The 23,109-nt window shown below is 38.6% G+C and overlaps 3 protein-coding genes across 3 annotated transcripts; 2 read left to right on the plus strand and 1 right to left on the minus strand.

Moving 5' to 3' along the window:
- The first annotated feature begins 1,005 nt into the window (after nt 1–1,005).
- Nucleotides 1,006–2,447, plus strand: LOC135711912 (peptide methionine sulfoxide reductase-like). Its single transcript, XM_065234890.1, has 4 exons — nt 1,006–1,108; nt 1,179–1,378; nt 1,449–1,709; nt 2,004–2,447. The coding sequence occupies exons 1-4, from the start codon at nt 1,097–1,099 to the stop codon at nt 2,236–2,238; spliced, it is 708 nt and encodes a 235-aa protein (XP_065090962.1). The 5' UTR covers nt 1,006–1,096; the 3' UTR covers nt 2,239–2,447.
- A 3,747-nt stretch (nt 2,448–6,194) lies between these two features.
- Nucleotides 6,195–7,005, plus strand: LOC135711914 (peptide methionine sulfoxide reductase-like). The gene is made up of 3 exons (XM_065234891.1): nt 6,195–6,353; nt 6,411–6,671; nt 6,732–7,005. Exons 1-3 carry the CDS (start codon nt 6,244–6,246, stop codon nt 6,964–6,966), a joined length of 606 nt encoding a protein of 201 aa, XP_065090963.1. The 5' UTR covers nt 6,195–6,243; the 3' UTR covers nt 6,967–7,005.
- Nucleotides 7,006–7,795: 790 nt separating this feature from the next.
- Nucleotides 7,796–8,693, minus strand: gdl (gonadal protein gdl). The gene is made up of 3 exons (XM_065234892.1): nt 8,462–8,693; nt 8,229–8,389; nt 7,796–8,168 (listed from the first exon to the last, which is right to left on the minus strand). Exons 1-3 carry the CDS (start codon nt 8,662–8,664, stop codon nt 7,891–7,893), a joined length of 642 nt encoding a protein of 213 aa, XP_065090964.1. The 5' UTR covers nt 8,665–8,693; the 3' UTR covers nt 7,796–7,890.
- Nucleotides 8,694–23,109: the final 14,416 nt, after the last annotated feature.

Here is a 23,109-nt window from a genome sequence, read left to right on the forward strand (position 1 = left end):
CGTTGCTTGCTGATCAGCGTTCAAACATTGAAAGAACATCGGGATTACGCAAAGATTTCTTTATTAAACAATATAATTTCGCAACGCATTGACTCTGCTGATCTATTGTCAAGGTTAAATTTGTATGCACCTTCCCGACAATTACGCAATCGACAGTTGTTCGCAGTAGATCGCCATCGGACCAATTACGCTAAATTTGGACCTGTAAATTAGATGATGACTGTTTATAATCATCATTGTGAAATGATTGACCTAAATATGCCCTCAACAGAATTTAAAATATATTTCAGAACCCTGCGAAGTTTTCAGAACCCTAATGTTAATATGTAGTCTACGATTTGAATAAATATACAAACAATAATAGATATAGTATAAAACCTTCACGACATGATTTTCGAGATGCAATGCATATGAGAAAACAAACTTTGTCCTAAAATTAAGCTAACATTAAAATTGAAAAAAAATTTAATAAAAAACCTTCCGGCGACCACATTACAGGACCTGTTCATGTGGTCAAACATTGCAAATTCTGCATACTTTTCATGCACATCTGTAATAGAATCTTACATTTCCCAGTTGGGTGTATATCAGCATCATTGCTGGAACTAATTTGTAAGTTAATTCTACAAAATTGCACAACATTATTCCATGCAACATTCCGTGCAAGTTGAGGGGAATCCTATCTTCCCCTTAATCGGATCAAACTTTACCAACACCAAGCTCGCTGTGGTGTGCCTTTCTCGTAGTACATTGCCGGTTTACAGCCAATATATGTTTAAAGTTTTGAGAATTACTGTGTTTAGATCATAGCATCAACAATCTTTGTATGTGAACGGTAAGAGATTTTCCCAGATTTTACTCTCTCAAGGGAAGTAACTCTCACGAGTTGTGCCACTGATAACGTGTACTATAGGTAGTTACAGATTCGGCGATCCCTCGGTTTCAACCGTGTATAAATTGGAGCTAGCTCCACCAATCTTTACTCAATCTACTTCAAGTTCTTGAGAGTAAAGGACTGAACACTTTCTGAAAGTTTGAGATTTTTTTTAACATTTCAATTTACAAACAGTTGCCTTTCAAGAACTTAGTCGCAAAAATGGTCGCAACGGTAAGTTGTCACATTTAAAATTTTATTGTTATTAGAATTTCTTTGACTGATTAGTATTGTACATTTACAGCACAATTTGAACGTTACGGATAAGGTGGAGAAAATCGATGCTCAACCATTGCATCACGTCAACATTTCCTACGAGAAAGCCACTTTTGGAATGGGATGCTTCTGGGGGTGTGACTCGTTGTTCGGTGCTACGAAGGGTATCTTGCGGACTTGCGTAGGATATTCCGGTGGCACTACTCCAGCTCCGGTGTACAGAAATATGTAAGTAGTTTTTGATGAGTGCAAGCTTTAACTGATGACTAATTAATGTGTGATGTAACATCAATAACAGGGGTGATCACACCGAGGTGATTGAAATTCACTACGATCCGACGGTGATCAGCTTCTCGGACCTGTTGGACCTGTTCTGGAACAACCACGAGTACGGTCTGACCACTCGCATCAAGCGTCAGTATATGTCGCTGATTCTGTACCACAGCGAAGAACAACGTCGCATTTCGATGGAAAGTCGTGCCGAGGAACACATCAAGCGAGCCCCGGAGAAGATCATCACCGAAATTGCACCTGCTGGCATCTTCTATCCTGCCGAAGAGTGAGTATCCATAGAATTAAAATAACTATAAGAGCACAGTTGGCCTTGCCGCGCCTCGAGTTCACGACCAGGGTTAAGCTGAGTTGGGTTGCTACGGCAACGGCACAGCTCACTAACATTAAACAAGCGGTGCCACTCACAATACAGTTATATGCGCCACTTGTCAGCAGTGACGACACTAGACCCATTGATTTAAAGTGTTTGAGTGAGTCATGTGTATTTATTTTTTAGCCAATGAAATTTGACTAGCGGCACTTCCTGATTTTTTTTGGTTATTTTTCTTTGCCTTTCCAGCTACCACCAAAAGTACCGTCTTCAAGGTCACCGTGAGTTGGCGAAGAGTATTGGTTTGACGTCCGAACTGCTTCACAAGTCCCACGTGGCAGCGAGATTGAACGGGTATCTGATCGGTGTGGGCGGTCTGGAACAGTTCGACAAGGATGCCGACCGGCTAGGACTGAACGCCGATCAGATTCAGTACGTGCGAGATTACGTGCTGGAGAACGAGGGAGGCGGCATTTTCTGTTAGACGAGAAGTGAGGGGTCTACTGGGAGATTGATTGCTTTTATTCGACTGTTAGAGTTTGGGGATAATGTTTTTATAAAATGTTATCGAGATTATTAGGCTAGGTTAGGTTAAGTAGTTATTTGAAATAAGCTAACGGCTATGTTTAGGTGTTATGTATTGTGATAAGAAACTAAATGATAATGAAATACACATCTTTTATCTATTATAAACTGCTACCTATATTGTTTGCTAAAAGATCCGAACAAAGTTATGGGAGATTTGAACTTAGCCATTAATCATTGGATAAAGTTGTTGAGATCATTTTGGTTATTTTTCATGCGCTTTCATTCATTCTTATACTACCCTGTACTACATAACAGTCCCATTAGCATTATTGGTGAAAATGAGTTATACATTGGAATTGATTGTTAAGTAACATCATTTTACAATGTACACGAGAAGTTTCCTACTATGTTCAGAAAATGTCGCGAAAAATACCAAAACTACACACTTAGAAAAAATCCTGTAAATTTAGGTGCTCTGAGAGTGACATATACGAGCGTCGTCGCAACGAATTCGTCGAGCAACGAATTTTTCAGTCTCGTAGCACTTAATATTACATTAAATGTTTGTTTACGTCTCATCTTTTGTGTCAAAAATGGATTCCGTTACGTGTAAAATTAATTATTTCTAAGTGTGTATATTGTTCCATCCAGTGATGCAAGTTCCATTGTTTTTCTCTTAACGTACCACAGTTTGAAAAAGTAGTGTAAATTTCTGTTCAGTATGATGCACATAAATTGAGCGTCACATATAATAAAAGTTTACATTATATATCATGTAAAGTTCTGCGACATTTCATACAATGTAGCAAATATTGTATACAAAAGCCCATTGTTGCTCGGTTGTGTGAAATGAAATACAAGTTTTCGTGAATGAATGGTTACATCACTATTAAAATTCAGAATTTTTATCTGTGTAGATGTTTACATCACCAGTAAAATTCAGATTTTTTTTCTGTTTAGTAGTACATAACAGTTAGCCGTATTTACAAGCAAATTATAAGAATACTTTTATTGTATTTCTCTCGGCAAAACATCAATAACAAATGGGACTGTTCTGTCCACAAGGGTAGTTTAAAGATACTCAATAAACTGGAACTGACTATGAATTCTTAACAATCCCCGCTTTTTTTAGTAACCAGTATATTGCGTATTGCCATAAAACACGAAACAAATCGATACAAAAAAAAATAGTGACTTGTAGTAAATTTTGCATCTCAAACTCGATAAAATTCAGTATTTAAAAATTATATTAACAACTAGAATAAAAAAAGATAACCTTCAAATTTTGAAATTATTTTTTTGCACACGGTGCATAGTATTCGGACTTCCGCAAAATCATTTCACAAAAGTAGCATAATCATCATGACCAACCAGCAATTCGCTCGTAACAACAATTATTATTATCGCAAAACAAAGGCCTGCTGTGTTGGTAAATTTGCGCACGGTCTGTTCGCGTCCTCGCGCCTGTGTTAGACGCCGTTTTGTGTCCGTTTAGTTTATCAGCGTTGAGGTCAATTGACAATGGCGTCGAAAAGATTGAGCAATTGCAAAACCTAGAGCATCACGACTGTGGCGCGTGATGTTACCTAGAACTTCCACTTACGGGAAGTTAAGCCGCAGTTAGATATTGAGACTCTATTCAAATTGTATCAACTTTATCATCGCAACGGGGTGTCAACTGGCAACATCCATGCACATTACTCTACTCAACCCGTTCAAGTGCAATGTCGGCGAATTCATTTAATTGGTATGCATCTCAAATCTAGAAGCATGCAGTCTCGTAACACAGGCTGCAACTGTATGTGGGAAGAAGCCGGTCCGGTGTGATAGTCGCGTGTACGCTCGCCGTAGCCACCTCTGATTGATGGCGGGTAATGACGGTGATGACGAATACGGCTTGCTATGATGCTTACGGGGTGAAGTATTTCATTCACATATCGATTTCGGATGACTTTTGGGAGGCTTCCACTGGACGGAATTGGACGGGAGTGGCACCAATGGATTTGTTGGACCGAGTAGATTGCTTTTTTGGAAAGTTTCCGGTGGGTTGTCTAAGGATCGCTGTTTTGTACGATTTCTTGAGTTTTTGGCACACTGACCCTTAGGGAATGTTTGACGTAATACATTGGCTAAGTTTCTGTTCGAAATTTCATCGTTTAGCACCACAAAATTGAGTTCAAGTTCAAACATGAATGACTTTGCGCTGTACACTATCACTATCAGCACAGAGGATTTCCCTGCGAGAAGCGACGAAGACGATGACGTACGCGGCGTTGTGGTCGGTAGACATCGTTTCATTCGATTTTTTCCGATTTTGAGTAGAGATTTTTGTTATTCCAGTGGATGAAATCAGAAAGTTTATTAAGTATGTTGGAAAAATCTTTGTTTCTGGAAAAATCTTTCGAGAACACATGCATGACGAAATCTAAAATTACGTTAGCAGGATTGGAACCAAGAATGACTGATTTCCAGTAAGAATGGGCTATCGAAAAATAAGATAAATTTGCATAGGAAAAAAAAAATTCAAGTGTACTTTCAGCGTATTCCATTATCACTATAAGCAACCTGCCTAGAGAGCGTGCCCCTGGTGGGAGAGCAGTGCACGCTGTTATGATGATGACGTATGGCTTGCTGCGATCGGAAGTAAAATTTCATTCATCGTTCGATTTTGGGTCCCATTTCTGAGGCCACCATGGGTCGGAATTTCACGAAAGTGGTACCATTGGATTCGTTAGACTATGCAGATTTGTTCTGTGTATAATTTAGGGTAGGTTATGTAGGGGTGCCAGTTTTGGAATGTTAGAGGAATTTCAAGCATATCGGTAAAAACCGCGGAGCCGTTTCTCTCAGTTGGCCAAGTTTCGCGTGAAAAGATTCGAATTTGACGTCAAAAAACGATATTGAAATTGAAATATGAATGACTTGGTACAAGCCCCCGCCCGGTCAGCTGAGAACGGTTTGTTTCAGTTAGTATCAGTTCGGTTTGTTTTGCTTCGTGTATCATGCACGAGATGCCACGCCACTCGCGCGAGATGTAGTTGATCGTCTTGGGACGTTTGTTTTTCTGCGCAAGGCGGGTGGAAAAATGTGCGTTGAACATTTGCGGAACTTTAAACATAAATATTTTTAAGAGCATATTCTTACAGAATATTTTTGATAATTTCGAGTGATAAGACATGCAATCAAACCGGTAGTCATAATTATACAAACTAATTTTGCATCATTTGAAAGGTTTCTAAAAGACGAATCAAACATTACCAATTTGTTTAAATTTAGACCACAACCAGCGTTCGAATTTCGCGTTCAAAAATCAATTTAAATGATTTGAAAACTCGCTTTCCAATGCTCTCTGATTGTTTTGGTTTCTTCTGCTTTGGTGGATTATTCTTCGGCTACTTTACTTGCTGATCTTGCTCTCTTCACATCTCCCACACAAATACACGTGATCGCCGGGTATACAAGTATCGGCGGGGGATTTATAGTGGGATACACAAAAATATGGCGCTAGACAACAAAGACAGTGGACGTTTTGACTTAAAAGTTTATGGTCGATTGATAAGGCAAATTTTATGATTCAAGTGCTGACTATTCGGTTTGATATCGAAAGGATACCCATTCAAAAACGTCGCAACGATTACATGAATAGCGTTAGTAAACAATTATAACTTTAAGCTCACAAATACAAACGCAGCTGGTTGTAAGCATGTATTGGAAAGTTAAGTCTGACAGATGAGAATGCGTCCTCATTTTCGTAAAGTTTGTTTTTGCTTTAAAGTTGATTAGTGCATTCATTTCCCCTATTTGATTGATCGCTGAGGACATTGGAACCCTTTTGAATTTGAAATATGGTAGGATTGAATTTCGTATGGTTTAAAAGATGTTTCCTGCAATGATACTATTGATATGACAGAGTAAACCATTGCATCATGTGGACACTCCCTTCGAGAAGGCCACTTTTGGAATGGGTTGCTACTGGGCTTGCGATTCCCTGTTTGGAGCAACCAAAGGGGTTCTGCAAACCCGAGTCGGTTATGCTGGCGGGACCACTGAGTCACCGAGGAGCAAGCACGTGTAAGTTTAGCATCCGTTAGTTCGAAAGTGAAGTTTTAAAAGAATGTGAATTTCTAGTGGGGATCATGTTGAGGTGATTGAGATTCACTTCGATCCGAAGCAGATAACCTACAAGGAGCTGTTGGAATTGTTCTGGAAGAACCATGAATACCGAGAATCGGCACGGCTCAAAAGGGAGTACATGACCATGATCATGTATCATACAGACGAGCAGCGACTGCTGGCGGAAGCTAGCAAATCCGAACAGCAGGTTCAGGAAGGAGAAGAGTTGGTTGTCACGGAGATCGTCCCAGAGAGTCACTTATATCCGGCGGAAAAGTTTGTGGCTACCAGGTTGCTTTGTTGATTATTTGTAACAAATGTTGCTATCTGTTTCAGTCATAATCAAAAATATCGACTGCAAGGACACGTGGATCTAGCTAAGGGACTCGATCTGACGCCGGAACTTCTGCAGACTTCTCATTTGGCTGCCCGCCTGAATGGCTATCTGGTTGGAGTCGGAGGACTGCCTCAGTTTGAGGAAGAAGTTGGAAAACTTGGTTTGACCGAAGAACAAGCACAATACGTACGAAATTATCTGATTCAAAACGAAGGTGGCGGTCTTTCCTGTTAATCTCACGGAAACAATAAACGACCGACTGATGATTGAAAATATTTGTTGCCATTTTATCAGTTAAGAATTTATAAGGAGAACTGCAAAATTGCATCAGCAATCGACCGTTCGAAAACAAAAACCGGTTTCCTCGTGAAGATAATGCGATGAAAGAGGAGACTATTTTTTGGCAGCGTACTACAGTTAGGAATTTGTTATCTACACCTTCTGTTATTGTTTGGATTTGTTTACAATCATATTTTTTGCACACGCATGCATCCCTATCAATTGATTGTCAGTTGAATCAGGCAAAGATTGCATGTGGCCTATAAATGATCAGATCTAGTTTAGGACAATTGCGCCTAAGATTAAGCTATCAATCCTACCTCAAGGGAGTTCAAACTATATCGTCATAATATTATTACAAAAATACTGCGCAGTCAATCGGGATCAATGACCTACTGTTCGGGATTTATGTCATTTATCTATTTAAAGTTTGTATACAAATCGAACACATTTAGCCGTATTGAAAATAGCCTCTTGATAATTTTTAGAATTGGATAAGTAGCTTAATTTAGTGCCTAAAGTTCGATGTGAATGACTTTGCACTTGGCGATCGGGCTGTATCACTTTGCTTTCATTTAGGTGCTCGTGTAGTAGTCTTAGAGAACCATGTGCTTTCACGACTGTGTGCAGAGGTAACACATTTAAAACAAATCATAACTAGTTTACCGCCTAACTAAGTGGTGGGGATACTTCAATACATTGTACGCAAGTTTTGAAACTTGTAAGCAATTACTATCGAATGTAAGTTTTTAAGATGAAATGAACTACCCAAAAATGCGCTTGTTATAATCACAGTAACATTTATTCATCAAACATCCCCGAGCTGTCGGCATAGGCCGACCAATCAGCCTTATCCCAAGTTGCCCATTCAACCGAATGTTATTTGTTTGGTTCAAACTTTACCCTGGACAGTCGGAGGATGAAGTCAAGCAGGTACATTTGAATTTTGATCTCCATAGGATTGTCCGTCACGTAGAAACCGGGCACGCCGGCCTTTTCCAGCGTCGACTGCTGATCCTTGACCTTCTGGTCCAGATGTAGCACCAGCTTCATGTCGGTTTCCTTCATGTTTTTGGTGTGTTTGATCTTCATCAGTGCAATGATGTGTTCCAGTTCCTCCGGGTCTTGGATCTTCGATTCCCATTGCTTAACTTCCACTATAAAAAGTAAAGTTTATTTTTTTTCCCTGCGAGAGCCATTAAAAAAAAAGAGCTTACATTGATGGTCATTCTCCACTTTCTCCCGCACTTGCATCAGATGTTTCTCGGTCACATGTTGGATCTCCATCAACCCCTTCACAATTTCGAAGATTGTGTCGTTCAGCAGTGAGTTGGCAAGTCCCGCCAGAAGTTCATAGGAAATCCGCAGTAGGAATTGCCTTAGCAAGCGCCGTTTATAGAAACAACCATGGAATTATTATCGAGATTATAATTTTGTTGGGAATACTTACTCAGGCAAAATATTGTGCATCTTCTTCAGCTGCTCCAAAAGAAAGTACAACTTTCGCTGTAGGAACTCCTGGCTTTGGTGTTCGTCCGCTACAACCGCATCCAGGCTTTCCTGACTGTCGGCTCGGGAGTCTTGCGAAAGGCCTTCGTCACCATCGGTTGTTTCCTGAGTGCTTGGCAAATTTTCCGGCTGCTCTGCATCCATTTTGGATTGTTTTCGGTGACCAAACTTTTCCGGTAGCTGATAGAACGATTTATTTGTTGGTAAACAATCGTTTCGTTCGCATGACGTTTGGCATCGGAAGAAGTGGTGAGATTTGCGCGATTGTGGTGAGTTTCGATTGAGCACGGAGGAATATATTCCGTCGGATGAAATTCGGTTTCTTAATATGATTTATTATTTATTTATGAAAAGTTTTACGGAGATGTTTTGATTTCAGTGTGAGTCAATTTATTTTCCTATAAAATCTAAATTATTATTTCACTAATTATAATAAATGGAAGAGCTGAGCAATTCTAGGGCCTCAACAAATAACATACACACATCACAGTCTAATATGTTTTCTTTGGGAAGGCTTCGGGCCTCTGTGTCTACCTCTTGACGACACCGGTGACTGTAGAAACTGCCTGTACTTAAGTTCCGTTTCCGGTGAAATCTTGCCCCTGGCGAACGTAGTCCTGATCACTTCCGCATCCTCTTCGGTGGGCATTTTTATCATACAAAATCGATCCACTAGTTCTCGCTCATATCGCGCCATTACCGGTGTGGGATGCCTGCATACAACCGCCTCTTTGGGGGCTTCCTCGATGTCGGAATAGCCAGGCGAAACAACGTCCTGTCCAACGGCGTTCCTCGCCTGTGGTGTTGAGGTCACTAGAGATTTTCTCCCATCCTTGGCATCAGCGTTCACTGATGGTAGCGATCGTTCTAGGTTTGAATTGTTTTCGTTTTCGTTTACTTCAGCCGGATAGTCCTCCTCGATGTAAGCCGTATAGTAGAGAGAATCGTCCCGCTGAGAATTGTTACGGCTGTTGTTGTTTAGTTGCTCCATAGACTCCATCGTTTGTCTCAGCGTCCAGGATATTTTGATTACTAGAGTTACTAGAATTGCACTGATCCATTCGACTATATCCATTCTTCGGAAATAAGCAGATTGGTATAAATGTTTACCGAAAGTAGGTAGAAATGCTATTCCAATATAGGCACTTAGGTAACAGCAGACAAACGACGACTGAATGGCAAGTTCCATTGCTGTGGGAGTTGAAGGCATGCGATGGAAGAACGAGTAACAGGTAGCCTTGTATTTTCGAACCTTTTCTGAACGAAAATAATGTAAACAGATGTAAACAAGAAAGAATGCATTCGTGTGGGTGTTTGCCATAAGTTGGAACAATTTCAAAAGAAATGCGCATAAGAAAAGAGCAACACGAATCCTTGTATAGGATTCTTGGAAATAACCAAAGAGAAAGAAAAAACCGTTGGTGTCGGACACATTTGAGTAAACTAATTTGACTGCAAAAAATCATCTCTTTGCTAGATGATGACAGTCAAGACAAGGCATGGAAAATCATTTACATTCATTTCATGCATTCATTTACATTAATTTGCTTCTAACTTTTTTCATCAACAGCATTCCACAAAATGATGTATAAAGCTTTAGTAGGTTTTGTTATTAGCTAAAACTTTTGTTCATAACTAAAATCTGTATCTCTTATGCATCACGAATTAGAGCGGGTAGAACTTGTTACTGTTTTCCAGTGAATGTAAAATACATTCACTGAAAAACAGTAGTGGCTTCTGTTCGCTCTGGTTCGTCATGCGTGAGAGATACGGATTTGAAATGTTAACAAAACTTGTAGCTAATAACAAAACCTATAAAATCAAGAGAGAAGGATTAGTATTTTCCATTTAACTTGGAGGCAAACCAGCCCAAGGCTGAAAGCCTCCTTAATAAAGCTAAATAATAATTATAATTTTCCATTTAATTCCACTACTTTATTTGCTTATCCTTGACAGATACGCGTATTTCGTCTACAATGTGCAGTAGTGGCTTCTGTTCGCTCTGGTTCGTCATGCGTGAGAGATACGAATTTGAAATGTTAACAAAACTTGTAGCTAATAACAAAACCTATAAAATCAAGAGAGAAGGATTAGTATTTTCCATTTAATTCCACTACTTTATTTGCTTATCCTTGACAGATACGCGTATTTCGCCTACAATGTGCAGACTTCTTCAGTGTCTTGTACAAGACACTGAAGAAGTCTGCACATTGTAGACGAAATACGCGTATCTGTCAAGGATATGCAAATAAAGTAGTGGAATTAAATGGAAAATACTAATCCTTCTCTCTCTCATTATACAGTTATTCCACTAAGCCGCCCACATTCATCAGGATTCCTATAAAATCCCTGAACTCATTTTGCGGAATTCTGTTGATGAAAAAAGTTAGGGGCAAATGAATGTAAACGAATGCAAATGATTTTCCATGCCTGGCCAAGACAAATATACACATTTATGATCATTATAGTGCTGATAATTTACATAATGTTTTAATTCATTCAGATGGCCAGCGAACCGGCAAATCCTGGAAAACCAAGTATTATAAAAGTAAGTTTATTTATTATGAATTTATAAATTTATTATAACAGATTATGTTTTTTTTAGCACCAACTGATTATAAAATTTGTGGAAAATGAATTTCTGTTATTGCCATGATCTCTAAGTTATGAAAATTTCAACTTATGTGTTACTTTTCTAAATGGCTTAATATGAATCTATTCAAAATCATAAACAGTTTTCAGTTATTATTTTTCCATAATTATTAAAGCATTTTTCTTGGCATAATCATGGGATATTTCTGAATCTCACAAGAAAACGTCCGTGCATCTCTTATCGTATCTTGGAATTACCTTCGGATTTCCCTTGAAATTCCCTTAAAAATTCCTCGGAATCCTCCATATAAATCATTTAACACTATCCTGAGAATACAAATATTCTCAAAATTTTAATAAATACTCTCCTCAGGAATCCTGGTATCTGAATTCCAGACTTGAAAACATTCTCCAGAAATTTTCTTTTAAATTTTCATGATCGCATCACGATCCCATAAAATTTCACTGTCACTTAGCGGTTACCTATGAGGTTCTTTTCACAAATTTTATGAAATTATTGTAAGAATTACTTAAGAATTAATTACTGAACTTCTTTCCATCTTCCCAGAAATGCTTTGGAATTTAACTCAGAATTCTTTATGAGATTATCTGAATTATAGTCAAATCCAGGTCAGGTTTCCCTTAAGATGTTTGTTTCCCTGAATTTTGTAATTATTCTTCTCAGCATTTTTCTTGAATTATTTTTTTTTAATATAATTTCATTTAAATTATCATTATTAATTACATAGGAATTCTTCTCATAATTCTATAGAATTTCTTTCTACATTGCTGGATTCCTGAACATTAGGCCACCGACAAACCGACATTATACTTAATTCTGACTTATGTTCGAAAACGGTAAACGGTCAATTTAAATGTGCAGTGATCCGAACTGTCAAAACCATAGGATTTTTGATCTAGATAAAAATAATTTGTCCAGAATAGATGCGACACGAACCAATTCATAACTTTTGCATGCGGGTTCATGGATTAGCTAAATATTTCATGTGAACACGGAGCCAGATGTCGGTAGTGCGCTTTGGTCAGACATTTTATTGTTTTTGCTATGGTCATTCATGTCGGTTTGTCGGTGATTAGACTGCTACATTTTGTTAGCAATTTTATGAAATTTTGCTCCGCTTCCATAATGCGCTTTCTGTATGCCTGAGTAGCCTCTGCGCAAAATCAACTCACTCGCTCAACACAGGCCCTTCTAGGCATTTTGACAAATATTTCACTTTGATCGCTCATAAGCCACTAAATATACTATATAGCAACCTCGAACATATTTTTCATAGAGCCTTTAAGTTCTATAAACTAATTTCTCTGAAGAAAGTAGATGCATAGAATGCACGAAAAAATTATAAAAATAAAATTTTCCCGCTTTGCAATAAAATTTACATGCAAGTTTTCTCATATTTGGCACCAAAACCATACAAAATCATTTGTCACAACAAAACTACCCTCACTACGGTTCAGGGGACAAGGAAATACAACTTTCGTCCGACCATACCATGGCTGCACAACTTGTAGTTTTGACGATATTTCAGCGTTTAACGACTCACATGCTGTGAAATTGTTCGGAGGTCAGCTTGCATGCAAGTTGTATCACTGATTTTAATCATAGTACGCCTGACGAAATTTTGCTACCTTGGCTGTTTGTTATTCCGGATACTCCTGATCCATGCGAAATATCAAATATACTACATTAAGGTGCTTCGCTGTGAGATCCTTATTCTTGTATCCACTTCGAAACTTTAAGTGTACAAAAACAGCTTCTACGGTACGTACCATAATAAAACTGTTACTTCACGTTTGCTGTACATACTGCGAATGAAGTACCGATTTCAGGTGTAATATGGCATTAATTCCGAGATGTGTGTAATTGAAAATTCGAAGTGGAAGTGCATGTATAGCCTACGTGGTGACCATTTGTGAACTCTACAAAGAATCACCTTAACAATATAGTTCACTCTTTTATTTTCCGGAGACACGATTTTCCGCCACCAAGCACACTTTTGCGTCAGAAAAGGTGACTAATGTATTCTATAAACATTACGAGGGATAAAAGTTTCAATGCTTTAAGAGAGGTTTAAAACAAAACTTTTTAAAACAAACAATGTCGTATTCCCATAGGTAGATACAGGCTTAAGCAATGTGCTCACGATTTTTCATTGATTGAAATCAAAGTAATAGAATTAGATTTTTCATGTGCAACAATTGGAACTCGCTCACCCCACGATTTTAATGAAATGTAGGTTGGTTAATAAGGCTGTCCACGAAACAGTTGTGATCAGCTGACTTTTTTGTTGATCAAGAACTTTTGACAGATCACAGTAGAACTGGCAGTTTATTCTCATATGAATTTCTGCTTTGTTTTTGTTTTTTTACATTCAGCACAACTAACACCAGATCACTCACACACTCTAGATTTCTAACTGTCAGTTCCACTGAGAAACGCCTTATCGGTATGAAATGTTTAAAAAAATCGGTATTTATCGGTATTTACAATTTTAAATAATTTTATATTTGTGCCGATCTTGTAGGAGAAAATTAAAACTCCTGGAATAAGAACGGAAAAATTGCCTTCCAGGAGAAGTCAGAAATAATGTCCGGGAAAGTTTGAATTAGCTTCTCCAGGATGCCGAAAAAACTTCCAGAGAAAGAATTAAGGAAGTTTGAAGAAAGTTCTAAGAAAAGTTGGAAAATCATCCCGGATACCATTCAAAACAAATATTGAGAAAGTTCAGGCAAAAATTTGAAAAACTTTCGGAAAAAATCGGATGGCACTTCCAGAGGTATCCAGAAAAGATTGGAAAATCGGAAACAGTAAAGAATTTTTGGAATAGCCAATTCCAGGGGAAGTCATAAGAAGCTCAGAAAAACCTTCCAATAGAAGTTGGAAAAAAACCTATGGAGAAATTTCCAGAAGAAGACGAAAGAAACTTCTGGGAGAAATCAGCATTTGCTATTTTTAAAACTTCTCGAAACTGCCATCATAAAGCACGGACCTTTCCATAAAATGTTCTCACAATTTTCTAATGTTCCATCCCTATGTTTCCAAAAATATCATGACCCTCTTTCATGAACTTTGCTGAAGATTTCAGAGTATCTTCGAGTTTTCCCGAACTCCTTTAAAAATTTAGAAACTCTTTTGACATTAATTGATCTGTTCTGATGTTCTCAGAGCATCCCTGAAGTTCTCGTAATGCTCCTGAAAACCAATAAATTTCCCTGAAGTTTCCGGATTTACGCAGAAGTTACCTTTACAAACTTACCCATACTTTCTTAAAAATGCCTGCAGTTTTCCTGAAGCTATTGGAACCGCAATAAAACTTTGGTGGCATCCCTGAAGTTCCACGAAAGTTGAAGAAACTTCCAACTTCAGGAAGTGAAAAAATAAACCTTATGGATGGTCCTATTTGATCACTAAACAAAAGTGTTTCCTGATTCCCAAGAATTACCGAGATTAGCCATCAGCTGTTTTTCGATTCCTGGGTAACCAAAAACGACGAGGAAATGTAAACAATAGTCGAAAGAGTATCAAGCATAAGATATTTATATAGATTAATATTTGTTTTGAGCAGACTCAAAGAATTTGAGATATTCAAAAAGTCGCTCACAATAGTTTTCTCTGACAGCTCAGCACGAGCAGGGAATAATCATTTTGAATCTTTAAAAAATCGGTATAAATCGGTATAAAATCCCAAAAATCGGTATTCTGAGAATCCTTATCGGTATATCGGTATCAAGTTCGAAAATCGGTATAAATACCGATAAATCGGTATATCTGGCAACGCTGCTCTAGGCTTCTCCGACGTTTGTGAAAGGCACAAGTTTAGTACAGAACTCGGGGTAAATTATAAGTATTAGTGCTAGAAAACCTTTGAATTTATCCAAAGTTCTGCACTAATACCTGTGCAATTCACAAAAGTCAGAGAAACTTTCTCTTGGATCACCTTATAGTCGCTATATTTATAATCTGGCGGATCACACACTAAGATTTTGTTTCCATGTTCGGTAAATTTTACCGAAATCAGAACAGCTGAACGTTCGGTAAAACTTTGACCTTTATTTTAAAGGCTATTGAATTTGAAAATAATATCAAAACATGTTCAACCTTGTTTAAATGATAAAATCTTTTCATTTTAGTGGAGATTTAGTTTCAAAGTAGCTGAAAAGTAATTGAATTTAATTGAATTGGATAAATTTTACCGAAAAGTTCAGCTGTTCAGATTTCGGTAAAAATTACCGAAGTCGACGATAATTTCTATGAGTGCATATAGCGGAACCAATCGAGCAAATCATGACCAACAAGAGAAAAAAGCACATCAGCTATTGCGGACAAAACATCGAAAACCCTTTTCTCGTGACCAAGCATGGGAAAAATCGTTCCATTTTGCATTCTCAACTCACTCACACGCATACAACATCAGAAACGAACAGCAGCTTGTGCGAGCCGCACTGATTTCGTTCGTATTCGCATTGCTTCTATTTTCTTCGATGAATGCAGAATGGAGCAAAACAGACAGCTGAGCGTAACATGAATGATTCTGAGTGTAGTAGTGTGGATGATTCCTCTCTTATTATTTTTTCCATGCTGAGCCTTTTACGATTGCATTCTGCTGAGTGAGCTGAATGAGAATTTTGCAGAAAGAATCACTTTTTATTTTTAGCTTTAAACATACATTGACACATTTAAATCGCTATTAATATCGAGAAAACTGTTATACTGTAACACATAAACATAAGCGTCACGCAAATAACTTAAAACTGCTGTGGCCAATTCAACTGATTTAAATCAGTGAGCCAAAAACTATCTGACTCGGCTATTTAAATCGTTAGCATTCGGATTTTACGCATTCAATCTGGTTCTCCCTCGCTAGAGAAAATTGTTCGGCTGCCTTTCAGTTTATCCTTCCCCAAGTAACCAAAAGTTCTGATAAAAGGCAATTTGTGGCTTAAGCAGCTTAGTTAGTGATGGTGTTTAGAATTCTAAGCAGCCTCATTTTTAAGTCGTTATAAGAACTTGAAAGTTCCGGTATCATAATTGAAGAGAATTCTAAGCAGCTTCTGGCGGAACTTGAACGGAACTTTTAGAAAATAAATTAAAAAAGGTTTTTGGTTTATGTTTAGTTCGCACTTTTATGAAAGTTATTTCTAAAGGCAAGTATTTATGTGTATTGATTTATCAGCATTAGTAGTTTTGGAGCTGTTTGAAGAATTAAACCCAGTCCTTCTGCGTGAGAGCCCCAGCACGAACCGCTGCGTCATCTGAAATATATTAAAGCGAGCTGTTGTCCCGCCTACTGTTGGAGTTTTCAGTGCCAGCTGACTGACTTGCATACGAAACACAATACCTTAATGAATTTGAAATTGGTATTTGCCCGCATGGTATTCCAACACATTTGTGGCGCAGTGGTTAGCGTTAGTAGATCGCATGCCGAATACACGGGTTCGAATCCAGGAAATTACTTTTTAATTTTTTTTTAATGTTTTAACAGAATGTTGATGCACTGCATAAATATAAGAATTATGATTTATTCGGGCCACTGATCATTTAATATTTACGTACATTAAATTTTGTTACTAATAAAGACTTGTGCGGATTGCTTCATGTGGCTTGAAAGTTCTGTCGGAACTTTATTTGAACTTCATGGAACTTGAAAGTTCTGTCGGAACTTTATTTGAACTTTATGGAACTTGAAGGTTCGGTCGGAACTTTATTTGAACTTTATGGAACTTGAAAGTTCTGTCGGAACTTTATTTGAACTTTATGGAACTTGAAAGTTCGGTCGGAACTTTATTTGAACTTTATGGAACTTGAAAGTTCTGTCGGAACTTTATTTGAACTTTATGGAACTGGAAGGTTTGGTTGGAACTTTATTTGAACTTTATGAAACTTGAAAGTTCTGTCGGAACTTTATTTGAACTTTATGGAACTTCTGTCGGAACTTTATTTGAACTTTATGGAACTTGAAAGTTCTGTCGGAACTTTATTTGAACTTTATGGAACTTGAAAGTTCGGTCGGAACTTTATTTGAACTTTATGGAACTTGATGGTTCGGTTGGAACTTTATTTGAACTTTATGGAACTTGAAAGTTCTGTCGGAACTTTATTTGAACTTTATGGAACTTGAAGGTTCGGTCGGAACTTTATTTGAACTTTACGGAACTTGAAAGTGATTTTAATCGTTGAATGCGGAACTTTTGGTTACTTGGGTCTTTCCTTCTACTGCTGTCAGTTCTGAGTCGAGCTGCAGAGTCACTTGGTAGGAAAAATTTACACTCGTTCGGCAATCTGTTTGTAGGCGAGGATGGCTATTTTGATTCTGTGGTGCTCGCGCGAGTGAATGAATTTTCCCATGCTTGCTCGTGACTCAAGAGTCGCCTATGCAAACTAACACCATCTTTGGGTTGGGGAGAGTTTCCCCTATCCGATGTTGCCGGTAATTTGCGTTCGATTGGCGAAGAACGTTTTGTTTATAACTTTGATAGTACCTTTTCAACTGTTGGTCTAAAATATATTGAATTGGTTCCACTTTTTGATAGATCTATCCGCCAGACTATGAATATTGTGACTATAGGTGTAACCCGCCAGCCCGTCAAGCTTTCCGTTCGTTAGATGGGTGACTTAAGCGCCACTCCTAGAAGGAGACCACCCAGCAGATTGTAGGTTTGCCCGGCCTGAGACCATCCAAGGGATTGGGTCAATATGTCCCGAATACGGGAAGAAAGCTGACTGGCTGACTAAAATTACCGTTGTCCAGAAACTCTACAAAACACTAACAATTACGTGTGCACAAGACCGACAATTCGTCCGAACCAAAAATCTCGTTAGGGGATGTTCTCATCACAGGCCCAGCCTGAAAGTCCAAACGAACCAATCCGAAAAGATTGGAGAGTTGCCGGCACAATAAATGTCAGATTCAGGGCTGACTTCCCCAGTAAATTGACTCTACGAAACTACAGGAAACGAACACGAAACGACATGAAAATCCTTCATAAGAAGTTAACTCGGCAGTTCATCAATGGTACGCTACCCAAAAAAACATGGCTTTAGGGGGTTAACTGTATTTATTACGGAACATGACAATTGTCACCGTACTAGCAAAGCTCAACTACAAAGTTAAGAGAAAAGCTCCCATCCTATTTATTCGGTACGGATGGTATTTCACCCGAGGGGGGCGACTCTATCTTTGATGCAGGAAAAATTGTGTTTTGCTGTGGTTAGTTGCGCGCACGCTGAGTAGATAGAAAGAAGATTGATGTCGATTATGAAGATTTCCTGCAAAAAGATGATGCGCGATGCAAGTAGATGTGAGAAATGAACGAATATTGTTCGAAGTTTGATTCGCTAGTGTGAGATTCGTTGAGCATCTAGAATTGAGATTTAGATGTGTCGCGCCCCTCGATTTCACCTGCTCCCTACATGTCTGTTTGCCTACACGGAACCGAAAAATTACCCAAAATTAAGTTCTTTTCACTCATCTCCCATGTTCCGTTCAATAAGCTTATTTTCAGTAAACCGCTTATAGTAGTTTACATTTGACTACGGCAAAAATAATTCCTTACTCGTGAGTATTTTCTACCTAAAATTAAGTTCGATTGACTCAAATTTGAGAATATCTCATATACTCACTAGTAGCTTATTGAACGATAGTCATGAGAAAGTCGAATCTCTCGTTCCGTTTTTGACAACAACAAAAAGTGAGAGTGGGATGCAAAACTCAAAATTACCCAAAATTAAGTAAAAAGAACTTAAATTTAGGGTAATTTTTTTTCTCTGTGTAGGTCTTTGTTCTTTCCTTTCCCTCTATCATACCATCTATCCTACTCCCTAGCGTGTGCACTATTCATTCTACTCCCATACGTGTGTTCGGTGCGAGTTTCCTCCGTACGATTCCTGCTCTCCTGGTGTTTCTCGGCTTCACGTCTAACCCATTCAATGAAACAATTTATGGGCTGACGGATGGCTTCGGGTAACCCATTCTATGAGACGGTTATGTTTCGCGAAGCTTTCGTTTGTCTCATGCGCATGGACGTTCACAACGAAAAATATACATGCATGTACTCACTCGAAAACCTAGGAATTACATCGATGCTATGGGTGAGGAGACGGCGGCGGTACCGAAGCTGCGTATTGCACTACTTTGGCCCAGAAACTATCGCGGATGCGATCGACTGATGCTGGAAATGTCTCACTCACCGGAAACGCGGGCCTACGCTTGAACGCGGCACATGCGTTCGATCGTCCGAACACTGGAACACGTGCAACGTATGCTGTTCTGTTGTTCGATGACTACAGATGGGACGAGTATTGGCCTGCCTGTCAAGGGCACGCAAATTGGCGATAGCGACCCTCTTCCGGCCACGTGTGCCCCGGGAATCCTCCGAAACCGATAGGTGGGGTCAAAAGCGGTCTCTGACAATAGGATGGTGTGACGGCAAATGGCCTCCGCTGCCACGAACCTGTTGGATTATACCCGCACGCACACGCTAATAAGTTGACCTGGTCTAACGGTCGATAAACGCTCACTTTACCTTGTACTTTCTTCGAGACACACACTTTGCCGCCTACTAACTAGCTTGCTAGGGTTTAACACTAAGCTAACACTACTGGGAAAGAATTGAAAATAACAATCTAATAAAGAAAGTTCATGACGCAAACTACCTTTTTAATCACACCACGACACGAGACAAAACACCGACCACTCTTGCCTCTTCCACAGATCGATTCGAAGTGGACGATCAAAGCTGAGGAATTCCTCAGATAGCCGCTAGATTGTGACCTTTGCCCGGGAAGTCGCGAACTTGGACGACACCCAATTTCACGACCACCAAACTCTCGCAATTGTGCACCCGATTATTAGTGCCTTGCAGCATCTCTTCCAACGGACTATTCAGAGTCCAGTCATCTCTCTCCCCGAAATTCGGTAGGAGTGCGCAAAGCCGAACGGAAAAAGGTCATTGCATTTTCAATGGAAATCTGGCGGGTCGATGTCCACCTTACGACGCTGTAACTTCGTAGCGTCGGCAAGCTCGACAGGCTTTATAATATTTGAATTTGCGCTTCAATCTGAACGTAGGGAACTCATTACTTTTTTTTTTGTATGACAAGTGTAACTCTACGTAAGTGGATGTTCGTTCCTTGGCGGTGAACAAATTTATGGATTGATTTGAAAAACGAAAGTTAATGCAATATAATTAAATGTGGAAAATTGTATAAATAGGAATTCTGTGCAAATAAATAATTAAATAAATAAATGCAAAAGCGTACTTGTTACATAGGTTGGTTGCCTTTTCTGACATTAGGTGACGTGTCGAACAGTAAGTTTCTGTACCCTTGTTATGTATAGGATATTGAAGAGTAGAAATATCGAAATTAATTGAAAGTTTTTTTTTTCCTCTGATTGGGACCTAACACTACTGCGACCAGTAATTTGATCTATTGTAGTATATCCCGTGTCCTAAGTTTAGTGCATGTCGTATTACTCCATCACTATTGAGAAATGATGAAGTATTCGATTTTTTTTACAGTTGCCACTCTTGCATTTATCGCAAGGATCCGACTCTAATTGAAAGGTCCCGCTATTTATACCCTTCGGAGTGTTGAAACATTCTTCAAAGGCGCACCCCTTTGTCAGTCAAAATTGGATTCCTTAGCAACAAAATTAAGGTTTGACACCGATAATACCCATGCATCAGAACCCTAGTCTTAACCACTTCAAAAAATTGAAAGTTAGTATGGCACCTTTATAGATTATAGACCGATAGAAAAATTTGCTTAAATGTGGGTATCGATCAATAAAGGTTTTAAAATAATGTATAGAAATCTAAACCATTTTATAGAACATTGATGCAAAGAATTACTGTCATAAATTTAAAGGGAAGCTTACCGCTCCGGAAAACATTGCGTTTTGATTTTTCTAAAAATATAAAAAAATACCAAAAATAAAAAAGAACAGTTTTTTCTTCCGTTGGGATAGTGTGCCAGTTGTTGGTCCTCTAAAAGGCCCTATCTTAAATTTATAGGTTACTAAATTTATTTCGATAGAAAATGAAAATTTATTTCAAAAACTGGAGCACAAATGTCATAACTAGCACCCATAACATATTAAAACATTTTTCTATGCCATCATGGCACACCGCAATAAACCGCATTATTTTTATTCAAATAGGCCTTTAGGTTTTGCTTAGAGTTCAACTTTTTTCATGATGTGGTAGATAAAATATTTTTATATTTTTTATTCATAAATCTAACGAATCTGATTTTTTTTTGGATTTTATATATATTTTTTCAATAACTTTAGGAAAATAGAAAAGTGTACAAAAATTTGTTTATCGAACGGTTGGTCGGGAGTGGATAAACAAAAAAATTGTTACTGCAAGTGCGTGTCCGTTTTATAAACTGAACAATCCTTATCAGGATTTGTAAATTTCAGCGATATATGGTGTAAGATGGTGCTAGCGCAATTAACCAATAGTGTTCCATGGATTTTGTTTTAAGTCGCTGGAGTTTTTGGTTCTGATTTCGGCGTTGGTTGCGAGTCCTTTTTTTCTCTGCTGAGATCCCTCTAGTCGGAGCAGTTACAGTGTGTTTAGTGGTTTTTTGGAAATCTCCGCTGCTGTGTGACGAACGAAGGCAGCATATCCATGGAGGCTCTTCAAAATCATTGTGATGTCATGGATTCCTTTGCAAAATATCGGGTGAGATCTTTCCTTTATTTTTCTCTTAACTTTCATTCCATTATTATATGAGACATTAAATGCTGGGTACGGGAGGATCCACCAGGGCACCCGATTGAAGCGAAATTGATGTGGATTGTTGAAATGCCAACTCCCTGTTTTTAACATTTCGTGAATAGAGGGCGGCCTCTTCACCCCACTCGTTGGGACATCGTCCTGTTGGATGGCCTATTTTTTGACCGGTTGTCTGATCCTGTTCTTGGAAGGAGAATCTCACTTATCCTGTGGATGCACGTTGGTGATGTTACCCACGGATTCACCAAAACCGTTTTTGGCCCTTCATACAATGGTAGGTTGAATACAATGAGAGGTTATTAAGCTTGATCAAGACGAACAGCACGAGGATAGCCCACAGTCTACACCCAACCGGTGGATGTAAGATTCGCTTACAATTATGTGGGATTCATCATCAGAGGATGTAAGTGGAGACCGCATGAACCGAGGATGCGATATACCTAGCTGCGGTCCGATGTAAGAAAATTGGAGACCGAAAAATGTGGAGTTGTATTAGTGAGTGAAATTAATTATGTCGAAAAAAATAGAAAAAAGGTTGGCGACTGGACTCGAACCACGGACGTTGCGACTATCAGACCTGTGCTTTCTCCACTGCTTTCTCCATGCTTCTGAATATGGTTAGCTTAAAAGCAAACATGAAGCGCTCATTTTCTCGCATGCTCGAGATTCGAGATAAGTGTGTGCGTCGTTCTACAATGTTCTACGATGTGCGTCGTTCTACAAGCTTACTGGTACCTATAGTCGAAAGCGTAGATGCAACACGAAATAAAAATGCTCGACTTCGTATGCTTTTTCTGCTGGAGAGATTCGAGACAAGTGTGTGCGTCGTTCTACAATGTTCTACAATGTACGTCGTTCTACAAGCTTACTGGTATAGTCGAAAGCGTAGATGGAACACGAAATAAAAAAAGACACAAAACCATTACATCGCCTGCATGGTCAATTTCTAACATTCGTTGCGATGTTCATGAACAGAGGATGATAGGAAACGAAACTAACATTCATTGTAATAGATTTTTGGTTTGCGTGTACCGATAGTTGTCTTGCTATAGTGAGTGGTAGTTTCATATCATCATCCATATTATCATCAATAAACCTGTAGTGTTGCATACTAGCAAAGGTTGCAAATACTCATTTCAGCTAAAATAATGTTTTTCGGAATAATAAAACCAAAAGATGGTATGATGGCATGTTTTACTTATAACTTACAAAAAGAGGTAACAAAGTATGCGT

The sequence above is a fragment of the Ochlerotatus camptorhynchus genome, unplaced genomic scaffold, assembly GCF_037179485.1.
Source record: "Ochlerotatus camptorhynchus isolate MF236.1 unplaced genomic scaffold, CSIRO-AGI_Acam_v1.1 ptg000443l, whole genome shotgun sequence".
In the NCBI taxonomy this organism is placed as follows: domain Eukaryota; kingdom Metazoa; phylum Arthropoda; class Insecta; order Diptera; family Culicidae; genus Ochlerotatus; species Ochlerotatus camptorhynchus.

What these genes read in the sequence shown, in the direction of transcription:
- LOC135711912 (XM_065234890.1), top strand. An exon ending in GCTCCGGTGTACAGAAATAT is followed by an intron (nt 1,379 to 1,448) that starts GTAAGTAGTTTT and finishes CATCAATAACAG; the next exon opens with GGGTGATCACACCGAGGTGA. An exon ending in ATCTTCTATCCTGCCGAAGA is followed by an intron (nt 1,710 to 2,003) that starts GTGAGTATCCAT and finishes TTGCCTTTCCAG; the next exon opens with CTACCACCAAAAGTACCGTC.
- LOC135711914 (XM_065234891.1), top strand. Translation starts at nt 6,244, where the DNA reads ATGGGTTGCTACTGGGCTTGCGATTCCCTGTTTGGAGCAACCAAAGGG. An exon ending in TCACCGAGGAGCAAGCACGT is followed by an intron (nt 6,354 to 6,410) that starts GTAAGTTTAGCA and finishes GTGAATTTCTAG; the next exon opens with TGGGGATCATGTTGAGGTGA. An exon ending in CACTTATATCCGGCGGAAAA is followed by an intron (nt 6,672 to 6,731) that starts GTTTGTGGCTAC and finishes TATCTGTTTCAG; the next exon opens with TCATAATCAAAAATATCGAC.
- gdl (XM_065234892.1), bottom strand. Translation starts at nt 8,664, where the DNA reads ATGGATGCAGAGCAGCCGGAAAATTTGCCAAGCACTCAGGAAACAACC. An exon ending in ATGCACAATATTTTGCCTGA is followed by an intron (nt 8,390 to 8,461) that starts GTAAGTATTCCC and finishes GCGCTTGCTAAG; the next exon opens with GCAATTCCTACTGCGGATTT. An exon ending in AGTGGAGAATGACCATCAAT is followed by an intron (nt 8,169 to 8,228) that starts GTAAGCTCTTTT and finishes TACTTTTTATAG; the next exon opens with TGGAAGTTAAGCAATGGGAA.